Genomic DNA, 12589 nt, shown 5'->3' with positions numbered 1-12589 from the left:
GAATCCCAGGGACAAAGGAACCTGGTGGGCTGCCATCTATGGGGTCACACAGAGTCGGACACAACTGAAGCGACTTAGCAGCAGCAGCAGAGCTAGCATAAGTTCTGGGAGGACATAAAGTTTACCATTGGGTAGGAGTTAATAAATATTCATTGGTGATATTGATCGGCCTACTCTTGATAGGCATAGGCAAAGGCTTTCTACAGGCTTTTCCTGCTGTTATCGGAAAGCGAATGTCAGGTGGGAGTTGTGGGTAGTAGGGAAGCAGGAGGCAGGCAGAGATATTCTTAGATATGTATCTAAGGGAGAAAAATATGAGTCTTAAAATGTTGAACTCTTAATTATAGTAGGATCGTTTCAAGCTTTCCTGTTGATGAGCCCAAAATTTATTATCCTAATGAGGTCAGCTTTGTGGTAGGATCTTTTAAGAGAATAGTACTAACAATTTTTGGCATTCATTTATGTTCTTGATTAATTTAAATATGTATAGTTTCACATTGTAAGTTCTCTTTGTTTTATATATATTTTAATTTTTCTTATGGGATAGCTTCCATTGGCATCTAATGATGTCTAAACCAGTTCTTTCCCTTGTGAAAAGGACCATCTCCCCCACCTTGTTTTTTTTTGTAACCAGCCATGGATCTAAGGGTGATGGTCTTAATTGACCTTTTCAGCAGTCATTTTGACCTAGCCCTGCACTGTTTTGATGGTACTCTTTACTTTTCTAGGTTTGCTGTGGAATTTATCCTCTAATGACAAACTTAAGAATCTCATGATAACAGAAGCCTTGCTTATCCTCACTGAGAATATCATCATCCCCTTTTCGGGATGGCCAGAAGGAGACTACCCGAAAGCAAATGGTTTGCTTGATTTTGATATATTCTACAATGTCACAGGATGCCTAAGGTAACGCCAGTCTACATCTCCCTCAACATTTTCTCTGTTGACTCTAAATACTGCATCCAGATCTGTCTTAAACTCTACCCAATTACCTGGAAATACAGTTAAAAATTATAAAGATCACTCTTAAGTACTAGAAGCACAATATAGAAAAGAGTACTGTTTTTCCTGATATGTTTGATTCCCAAAGGTACCCACAGTAGCTCAGGAAAGAGAGCATATAATTTCCGATAGGTAAACTGGAAATCCAATCTGAACACCTACAAGTCCGTGCAGACTGGAATTCCCTATCTCACAGGATTTAAGTCAGTCTGCATGCTATTTTTCAGTTGACAAAAATATAATTTAATGACATGGTTAAAAAAAAATAGTTTTGAACCTGGTGTTTTTAAATAGGCAACAAAACCTAAAGGGATAGATTATCTTGCCACAAGAATAGCTACAAAAGAAGTTAGTTTGATCAGCATTTCTAAATATTGGGATGAAAAAGGTGCTTGAAATGTTTTCTGCCCTGGACTGTCAGGTGCCAACTAAACCAGGAGGAAATAGAAATGCATGAAGGAAGAGGAAATGTTAGTCTTAACTCCTCTAGAAGTGTGTGTCTCAGGCTTTCTTACATATATTTGAAAATAATCATTGTCCTTTATGTCTAAAGATTAAAAGAAACCAAACAGATATGTAATCAAAATTAGGCAGCCCAGAAGAAGCTGGGATATATTTTGCCTTTTGGTCTTTTCTCTAGTTTCACAGTTCACATTTTGAGGGAATCTGTTTGGATGATAACGGAGGGAATTTATTATGGTAAGATATTTATCTTATCTCCATAATTAATCACACTGTGTGTGCATGCACACGTGCTCAGTCGTTTCCAATTCTTTGTGGCCCCGTGGACCGTAGCCTTCCAGGCTCCTCTGTCCATGGGATTTCCCAGGCAAGAGCTGTGGAGTGGGTTGCCATTTCCTCCTCCAGGGGATCCTCCCATCCCAGGAATCGAACCCACATCTCGTGTGTCTCCTGCAGTAGCAGGCAGATTCTTAACCACTAGCTCCACCTAGAAAGCCCATAATTACAGAGTACTACATATCAAATACCAGGTTTTCATGAAGAATTATGTTAGCCACTGAGAGTTTTTCAAAGATGAATGAGAAAATTCTTAAGAAACCTTTAATCTAGCAGGGATGCAGATGAGCAAATAAACTAGAATGCAATGAAATATGTTACAGCAAAATTTTCTATAGCTCTCATTGCCTTACCACATGCAGCAGAGTTCTTAGTGTGGCAGATTAGGTTAGGACTGTTTCACTTCATTGTGTACATGGCAGGTACACAATTCAAACTTCCTTTTTTAAATCTTTTTGCTTATTTATTTTAATTAGAATATAATTGTTTTACAATGTTCTGTTAGTTTCTGCAGTATCACAGTGTGAATCACCTTCACACCCCTCTAGGTCATCACAGCACTGAGCTGAGCTCCCTGTGCTATATATAGCAGCTTCCCACTAGCTGTCTGTTTCACAGATAGTGTAAATATGGCAGTGTATATGTGTCAATGCTACTCTCTCAATTCGTACCACCCTCTCCTTCCCCTACTGTGTCCACAAATCCATTCTCTACATCTATGTCTCTATTCCTGCCCTGTAAATATGTTCATCAGTACCATTTTTCTAGATTCCATATGTATACATTAATATGTGGTATTTGTTTTTCTCTTTCTGACTTACTTCACTTTGTATGACAGACTCTAGGTTCATCCACATCCCTGCAAATGATCCAGTTTCATTCCTTTTTGTGGCTGAGTAATATTCCACTGTATATATGTACCACATCTTTTTATCCACTCATCTGTCAGTGGGCATTTAGATTGCTTCCATGTCCTGGCTATTGTAAATAGTCCTGCAGTGAACATTGGGGTACGTGTATTTTTTTCAATTATGGTTTTCTGAGGGTATATGCCTAGTAGTGGGATTGCAAGGTCATATGGTATTTTTTGTTTTTTAAGGAACCTCCATACTGTTCCCTATAATGGCTGTATCAATTTACATTCCCATCAACAGTACATGAGGGTTCCCTTTTCTCCACACCCTCTCCAGTTTGCAGAATTTTTGATGATAGCCATTCTGACCAACTTCATTGTAGTTTTGATTTGCATTTCTCAAATAATGAGCCTTGTTGAGCATCTTTCCGTGTGTTTGCTGGCCATCTGTATGTCTTCTTTGGAGAAATGTCTGTTTAAGTCTTCTACCCACTTTTTGATTTGCTTGTTTTTTTGATTTTGAGCTGCTTGAGAAGCTTTTGTATTTTGAAGATTAATGCTTTGTCAGTTGCTTTGTTTGCAGATACTTTCTCCTAATCTAAGGGTCATCTTTTCATCTTGTTTATGACTGCCTTTGCTCTGCTAAGGCGGTGGAGAAAGGATCTTGCTCAATTTATGTCAAAGAGTATTCTGCCTGTTTTCCTCTAAGAGTTTTATGGTGTCTGGTCTTTCACTTAGGTTTTTAATCCATTTTGAGTTTATTTTTGGTATGGTATTAGGAAGTGTTATAACTTCATTCTTTTACATGTAGCTGTCCAGTTTTCCCAGCACCATTTATTGAAGATGCTGTCTTTTCTCCATTGTATATTCTTGCCTCCTTTGTTAAAGATAAGGTGACCATAGGTGTGTGGGTTTATCTCTGGGCTTTATCGTATTCCATTGATCTGTATTTCTGCTTTTTTGCCAGTATCATGCTATCTTGATCACTGTAGCTTTATAGTATAGTCTGAAGTCAGGGAGTGTGATTCCTCTAGCTCCATTTTTCTTTCTCAAGATTACTTTGGCTATTCGGGGTCTCTTGTGTTTCCATACAGATTGTTAAAAAAAAGTTTTCTAGTTCTGTGAAAAATGCCATTGGTAATTTTATAGGGATTGCATTAAGTCTGTAGATTGCTTTGGGTAGTATAGTCATTTTCATAATATTGATTCTTCAAATCCAAGAACATGATATATCTCTCCATCTGTTTATCAGTATCTTATAGTTTTCTCCATACACATCTTTTGTCTCCTTAGCTAGGTTTTATTCCTAGGTATTCTATTCTTTTTGTTGCATTGATGAACAGGATTGTTTCCTTAGTTTCTCCTTCTGATTTTTCATTGTTAGTTTATAGAAATGCAAGGGATTTCTGTGTAATAATTTTGTATCCTATGACTTTACTAAATCCATTGATTAGCTATAGTAGTTTTCTGATGGCATCTTTAGGATTTCTATGTGTAGTATCACGTCATCTGCGAAAGTGACCATTTTACTTCTTTTCCAATCTGGATTCCTTATATTTCTTTTTCTTCTTTGATTGTCATGGCTGGGACTTCCAAGCTTCCTTAAACCAAGTGATTCATGTGGCTGAGATGTTAACAGTCACTTGTGGAAGTGAAAGAAGTACACCAGGAGCCATGGCCTCAAGGACTGGGACAGAAATTCAGCATCCCTAGGACTCAATCTCCTGTTGACAGGCATACCTCAGATATATTGTAAATTCGGTTCCACACCCCTGCAATAAAGTGAATATTGCAATGAAGCAAGTCACACAAATTTTTTTGTTTCCCAAGTGCATATATAAGTATGTTTATATTATACTGCTACTGCTACGTCGCTTCAGTCGTGTCCGACTCTGTGCAACCCCAGAGACGGCAGCCCACCAGGCTCCCGCGTCCCTGGGATTCTCCAGGCAAGAACACTGGAGTGGGTTGCCATCTCCTTCTCCAATGCATGAAAGTGAAAAGTGAAAGTGAAGTCGCTCAGTCGTGTCCAACTCTTAGCAACTCCATGGACTGCAGCCTACCAGGCTCTTCGATCCATGGAATTTTCCAGGCGAGAGTATGCAATGGCAGTATGTCTTGAAAAAATCAGTATATATACCTTAATTTAAAAATACTTTACTACTGGGACGTCCCTGGCATTCCAGTGGTTAAGACTCATGCTCCCAAAGCAGAGGGCCCAGATTCAATCCCTGGTTGGGGAACTAAGATCCCACGTGCTACACATGGCATAAAATAAATAAAGATTAAAAGAAATATTTAATTACTAAAAATGCTAACCATCATCTAACAACACAGAGTTGCCACAAACCTTCAATTTGTTAAAAAATACTTGTAATGTCTATAAAACTCAATAAAGCAAAGCACAATAAAACAGGATATGTCTGTACATACCATCTCTGCTTACTCTTCTTTGAAGACTACTGGGCTCATTGTCTAAAAATGCAAACAAGCCTTCTCCACATAGCAGATCCCTAAACCACAGGCCACCCAACAGAAAAAGTACACTTCTTTCTTCAAATGTCAGTCTCAGGGAAGGTTTAACCCTGGCCCTGCTTCTGAAAAGTGCATATCATTTGAGCCTCTGTCCCCTGGATTGGACAGACCTGAATCAGATACTTGCTTCATGGCAACGATGACAACAAGGTTTGTTAAAGTAGCAAGAGGGAAGGGAACACTTGCTGGGAAAATAAAGCAAAAATAGAAGACACCTTCCTCAGTTACAGCATATGCAACCTTTCTGGGTCTGTCTACAAACTTCTTTAAAGTCTTACTTCATGTTTTTCCAAACATACATCAAAGTACAAGCAAACTACAAAATACTTGCTTTCCTTAGATATTATAGGTAATTTCATATAGTCAAGGCTTTGTTCAATTTTATTTCCTGGGAAACATTTTCCATTATCTATTTATAATGGATAAATAAATATAAATAAAATATATAAAATAAATAAATAAATATAAATAAAAAACATTTCCATTAAATACTTCCCATTAAATGCTCCTAATCATCTAACACTAAAGATAGAGTTCATCTTTTCTATAAAACATTTTTGTGCCTCCTCAGACAAACACCATTACTTGTTTTTAAGAATTCAAATGGGAATTTTTACAGGTAAATCACCTGTGTACAGATTTTGCATCCATTACTGTTTTTATTGGAAGTTATTTACATACCTTTTTTTATTAGATTGTGAACTCTTAAGAGCTAAGCCTATGCATTGTTTTAATCTCTAATTCCTAGCACCTAGCAAGGTTTCTGACACATAGTAAGCAAGTGAAAAGTATTTGAGTGAAATGGGTAAATGAATGAATGAGCAAATTAAAATCCATCATAAGTTAGGTGGATAATCAAGCCTGGCAAGGTATCAAATTTGTAATGGAAAGTAATGAAACAGAAGTTAGAAACATTAGCTAAGGCCAGACTGGGGGCATTATAAAACATGCTAATGAGTTGATTTTTTTTCTTCTGTAAGCAAAATTTATAATGTGGGGAGAATAGAAATTAAGTTCTGTGTGACGTAGAAAAATTATAATATCAAAATGAAAGGTATGCTGGGAAGGTAGAAATCTAAAGACAAAGATATTGGTTACAAATCTTCCTGTAGTCTTCTTTTATGAACAAGGAATAACAGACTTGCATGGTTTGAATGAAGCACATTTTTCAGATATATTTAATCCTAAATCTACTCCCGTCATAATGATACCATTTTAAACTGTTTGCAAAGACAATCCAAACCACTGGTTTGAACTACTTTCAGAAGCAGAATATTACACAAAGACTGGGAAATTGAGCATCATGGTATTTGCTTACTAAAATAATCTATTCTTATTTCATCTATATATCTAGTTTATAATAATAATAGCTAACATTTATTGTATATTATGTTGTAAAAACTGTTCAAAATGCTTTGTGAGAATTTCCTCAATTTATTCTCAGAGTGACCCTTGTAAAGTAGGCCTTCCCATTTTATGGATAGGGAAAGTGGAGCTGAGAGAGGTTAAGTGATTTTCACAACATCACACAGCCAGTAGGAGACAAAGCTGGAATTCGCATCCAGGAAGCCTGTCTCCAAAACCGAGCTCTTCATCTTGTCCTGGATATGCTGACATTTATCAGTGTATACAAACTGTATATACCTGTTTACAAACTGCTCTGCTGTGGATTAAGCCTCTGCCCTTTACAGTCTCGTAACCACAGAGTCAGGTATGCCAGTGTACAGTCATGTTCTGTCTTATTATGGGCATTATATCTGTGTTTCAGTAATTGTCTTTTTTAAAGAGTACTATGCAAGTAGAACCTCTGCACTGAATTTCCTATTAACAAAGACCGAAAGCATATGAAGTTGGAGGTCTTTCCAAGAGAGGAGTTGGCCTCGTAGACTACTTCAGGTAGATGTCACAATGGGTATAAAAGTCAGTAAGGAGATGTAAATTAGAACCTAAGAAAAGACCTATAGGGAACCTTCAGTCAAATAGACTCGATTTCCATGAGGGTAGAGCTGTCTTGTGAATAGTTGCTTACTTCTTTTTTCTTTTTAATTTTTAAATTTGTATTGGAGTATAGTTACTTTACGATACTGTGTTATTTTCTGCTATACAGCAAAATGAATCAACTATTTATATGTATATACACACCCACTTTCTTTTTTTTGTATTTCGTTCCCGTTTAGGTCACCACAGGGCACTGAATAGAGCTCCCTGTGCTATACAGTACGCTCTCATTAGTTATCTGTATTATACATGGTAGTGTAAATATGTCAAGCCCAATCTCCCAGTTCATCCTACCCCGTCTCTCCCCGTTTGGTGTTCATACATTTGTTCTTTACATCTGTGCATATATTTCTGCTTTGCGAATAGGTTCATCTGTACCATTTTCCCAGATTCCACATATATGTGTTAATATACAATATTTATTTTTCTCTTTCTGACTTCATTCTGTGACAGTCTCTGTGTCCATCCATGTCTCTGCAAATTGCACCATTTCATTCATTTTTTTGGCTGAGTAATATTCCATTGTATTATATGTGCCACATTTTCTTTATCCATTCTTCTGTTAGTGGACATATAAGTTTCTTCCATGTCCTGACTATTGTAAATAGTGCTGCAAAAAACATTGGGGTACATATATCTTTAGGAATTATGGTTTTTATGACTCCAACTTACTCTAAAAAGATTTTGACTGGTGTTGACTAGCTCTGATAAAAATGAATCTTAACTACATAAAAAGGTCATAAATGTTAACAAATATAATTTCTACAAGTTCACTGGAGGTATTGTCTCCTCTGCTGAGTGTGGAACCAACAATGAATTAGCATCCTGAGTGTATTTTGACATTGTGGTTGACTTAGGTTAGTGTGGCTAAATTCCTTCAATCTACCTTAGAATAAAACTTCTGCATACCAGTGACTTTGTCTCTTGATTAATTTGATGATGAGATCAGTTCTGAGAGGGACCACCCAGGTCTTTATGTAGCAGTGGGTCAGAGTGAATATGCTCTGCAGGTAAAATCTTTGTTTAGTTAATGAACTTGTGACAGTGACTTCAGTTCGGCCCACCTGGAGCTGTTACCAGCTCCAATGCCATACTGTGAGATGGCATTCACATAGGAGAACACACATGGGTTATCCTTCGAAAACTGTCAACTACACCATGTGCACGCATGCTAAGTTACTTCAGTCATGTGCGACTTTTTGCGACCCTATGGACTGTGGCAATTTTTTCTTAAACAATATGATAGCATAATGAATAGTTTAGTAAAAGAAAAATAAATTGTACATTCCAATTTGTGGTAGAGCTGTCAGAAGCAGTTGTTAGGATTTCTTCATACCTCCACATGCAGTGGCATCATGTTGCCCCCTTGAAATCAGCCATGGTAGGAATATTTACACCACAGAAATTTGCAAATGCTACAAATCAGAACTCTCCCCACTCCCCTTCCCCTGCCTCCAGGGGTCAGACAGGCACTTAAGTGGACAGGTGTAAGACTATGGGCTGCTGTCTGACTAGAAAGTGGGGGGGAAATGCTTACCCCAAAGAGAAGTAATATTCAAAGTTCTGGAAGACACTTTAAGCCAAACACAGACTCTTCTGAGGCAGCTGCTGTTAGCAGTCTCATTCTTCAGTTGAAGAAATTAAGTGCCAATGACTCTTCCACAATAATAGAAGCAGTTATCAGAAATTTGAGAAAAGCAACTAATCCATGCTTCTTGGGATTTTACCACTTGGTCTGTCTTTCCTCTTGCTCTTATCCAACCCTGTCCAGTACTCGAGTGCCTGCTGTATCCAAAGCACTGTTTAAATTTCTGAAATTTCAAAGGGGAATGGGACCTATTTTTGCCCTGGAGGAACTCCAGGTTTAGTGGGGGAAAGGCACCAGAAGAGATAACCACAATCCATTTGATAAGAAGTGTAGAAGCGGTCTGAAAGGACTGTCATGGAGGCACTGAGTTGCTTAACTGATGTTTCCTGGGAGTTGGGGAAAATGTTACTGGAGAGTCACATGTGGTAAAGGATGAGTAGCTGTATGAATGAATGTCTCCTCAATCATACCTCATCATTTCATCACTAGTTCATCTCTGTCCTTTTTCAGGATAGCCATATAAAAATATGAATTCACAAAAGTCTGAAAAGTTGCTTTCCTGAAGTCCTATTATTTGTTAACCATTTGCTTAATTTTATCTCCACATCTGATTACCAGTTATTTCCAAGACTCACAGACTTAGAGAACCAGTATGTGGTTGGGGGGAGGGGATAGATTGGAAGTTTGGGATTGACATATACACCCTGCTACATTTAAGATAGATAACCAACAGCACAAGGAATTCTGATCAATTCTGTAATAAGCTAAATGGAAAAAGAATTTGAAAAAGAGTAGATACATGTGTATATATCAGAGAAGGCAATGGCACCCCACTCCGGTACTGTTGCCTGGAAAATCCATGGACGGAGGAGCCTGGTGGGCTGCAGTCCATAGGGTCACTAAGAGTCGGACACGACTGAGCGACTTCACTCACTTTTTGCTTTCTTGCATTGGAGAAGGAAATGGCAACCCACTCCAGTGTTCTTTCTTGCCTGGAGAATCCCAGGGACAGGGAAGCCTGGTGGGCTGCCGTCTATGGGGTCACACAAAGTCAGACACAACTGAAGCGACTTAGCAGCAGCATGTGTATATGTAACTGAATCACTTTGCTGTAAACCTAAAACTAATACAATATTGTTAATCAGCTATGCTCCATTATTAGATAAAAATAAAAAAAACACACACAACCATTTCTGCATTGTAAAGGCTACTTCAGAATTTGCCATTTTGTTTAGGATAATAGGACAAAATGACAAAACATTATGAAACATATTCCTTTTTCCTAATTGTATTTTATGCTGAAGAAGAAAAGCAATTGGTAATGCATTTCTCCTGCAAATGAATTAAAACTTAACTCTTTCCTACATGTGTCATGGTTTAATAAATGTGTTTTAATGAATGTATAATATAGTTATTTGTACTAAAATTTATAACTGTCTTAAAAGAAAATTCCATTTTCACTTATCACTGAAGATCTAGCTAGGGTGGGGAGTAATCAGAGGAAGCAAGCTGTACTTCTAGAAAGAAAAGCAATAATTATTAGCCTTAATCCTGATGAGCTTCTTGATTAAGGACAAGTTTTTTGGTAATATCAATACCAACTACTTTTTGGAAAAAGAATATCTCCATGTAAATTTTTAATATATTCAATTATATCTGCTGCTGCACAATAAAGCATGTATTTTTGAATTTCATTTTTTATAATACCTGGATATCAAACTTCAGAACTCTGCTGAATCTGTGGTTCCTTAACTGTGCTTTTCATTCTGTTTACCTTTGCTTAGTTATCCCTTATTCTGAATACTCCTGACAAAAAGATTTATCTGGTCTGTCTCTGTGCATAATCCTATTTAGTTACTCAAATAATTAAGAATTAGATAATTAAATGAGAGTACTAATTTCTCTTATTATCAAATAACTATTTTCCTTTTTCGTAAGACAGATCTTTAGTAAAGTTGATGTTCCTTGTCCTGGAAGGAACAAGACATGTAGGTTGTACAGCTTTGTTCTGTTCCCAGTGTTGCTTCTGTTTGCAGAATGAGCAGCTGACTTTGGCTGATGTTTGCGGATACCTGCAGGATCTGATGTTGACTTAGAGTAACAGACAAACTCTTCTTTTGGCATAGAGTTTCTGTTCCTCTGCCAGTTCAAGTGAGGCTCCCCTTTTGTTCTATGCAACCACAAGCTGCCTCTGCCGCTTTCTCTAGGTTAATCACAGACAAGGCCCAACTGTTTGATATGTATCAGCTGAGAGCTAAACAAAAACCCAGACCTAAATCTCAAATATCAACAGGAAGAAGGATGCCTCCTTATCAGCCAGTGTCTTATCAAGTGCCTATTGGGTCTTAGAATGGACTCAGACCAAGCTCTTAAATTGACTGGTACCACTTGGGATTCAATTTATAACGTGTTATTAGGAAGCCTATAATTGTTGGTGAAAATGAAAATATGGCCACAGTTTTTTTAAAACCATTGTGGTGATCACTAAGTATGCTGATTAGACCTTTAAGATAGGTACATTAACACACATGTAAATTTGTGTTAGTAGAAAACCACCTATTATCAGAAGTAGTCCCTCGTGTTTTTTGTTTTTTGTTTTTTTTATCTCTGCATCTTAGAATTACCAGTCGGTGAAATGTCTTGAAAAGATTCACTCCTGTCCTGTTGTTGCCTGCCATTCTCATGCCCTGGTGGCTAACTACGGCCTTTAATTCCAGTTGTCAATACACGACATTTGGACGTTCTGTGTTGTAACAAACTTTCTTTCAATGCTGATAGACTATATTTGACAGCTTGCCTGCAATAGCCCCACACAGATAACTTTTTTTGGAAGGGCCATTAAGAATCCCATTAGAAGTGGGTAATTCTGATTTTAAAGAATAGTCATAGGTCAGGAATCTGAATGAAATTCAGCACACCCTAATTTCAGGAATTTTGTGAAAGCATAATATTTGCAAAGTATACAGTAATGTCTAGCACATGCACTAAATTGCAGTTATTCTTATCATTTGACACTGTTCACATTTTGGTTTGCCATATGAATTTAAAGTTTATTGTCATTAATCTTAACAAAGACAGTTCTTTATTTTAATTCCAGCAAGGTCCTGGGTGTTTGTTTTCTGTTTTTTTTTTTTTTCCTCCTTTTGATTGTGACACTGAGGAATGTGTGAGATAAATGGTCCTGGAGAGAATCAGGAATCACTGATTTGCTTTCAGATAAATCACCTGAAGTCTCCTATGTGAAGTTTTGGTTAGAGACATACAGAGATTCAGATTCTATTTTTTTCTCACCCCTTACAGGTCACATTACCAAAAAAATTCTTCTTAATATCAAACACAAGCAGCTAAAGTTTGCACTGGTTCCTCCTACTCAGGCCCAGTGGAGGTGAAGAGCTATGAACCAGCCCTGCCTTTATATTTAGAGTAGTTCACATCCTTCTCTACCCATCTCCTCCTGAGGCCCCAGCCTCTAGCCCCAAAGACCTGATACTTAAATTTTAATATATAACAGGGTACAGTTCTAATTTCCAGAAAGGTGCTCACATATTTACTCAGACTTCTGCTAAATTATACCAAGGGGAAATAAATTCATCATTTAATCAAATTCAAACCATAAACACTAAATTAAACATTTCCAATACATTCATTGGGTTTCCCTGGTGGCTCAGAAGGTAAAGCGACTGCCTGCAGTGTGGGAGACCAGGGTTTGATCCTTGGGTCAGGAAGATCCCCTGGAGAAGGAAATGGCAACCCAGTATATTCACTGGTAACTCTGATAATGAACTTTTATCGAGTAACTACTGTGGTTTTTATGG

At 37.5% G+C, this 12589-nt stretch overlaps 1 protein-coding gene across 1 annotated transcript in view; it reads left to right on the top strand.

The window, feature by feature from the left end:
- The window catches only part of PKP2 (plakophilin 2), an 83302-nt gene that overhangs the window by 48456 nt on the left and 22257 nt on the right, over positions 1-12589 (top strand). Inside the window, exon 6 of the mRNA XM_027541701.1 lies at positions 729-906. Coding sequence (XP_027397502.1) covers positions 729-906 — 178 coding nt within the window. The remainder of the gene's footprint in view (positions 1-728; positions 907-12589) is intronic.

This window comes from Bos indicus x Bos taurus, chromosome 5, assembly GCF_003369695.1.
Source record: "Bos indicus x Bos taurus breed Angus x Brahman F1 hybrid chromosome 5, Bos_hybrid_MaternalHap_v2.0, whole genome shotgun sequence".
In the NCBI taxonomy this organism is placed as follows: domain Eukaryota; kingdom Metazoa; phylum Chordata; class Mammalia; order Artiodactyla; family Bovidae; genus Bos; species Bos indicus x Bos taurus.
This window is presented reverse-complemented; position numbering and strand designations above follow the sequence as displayed.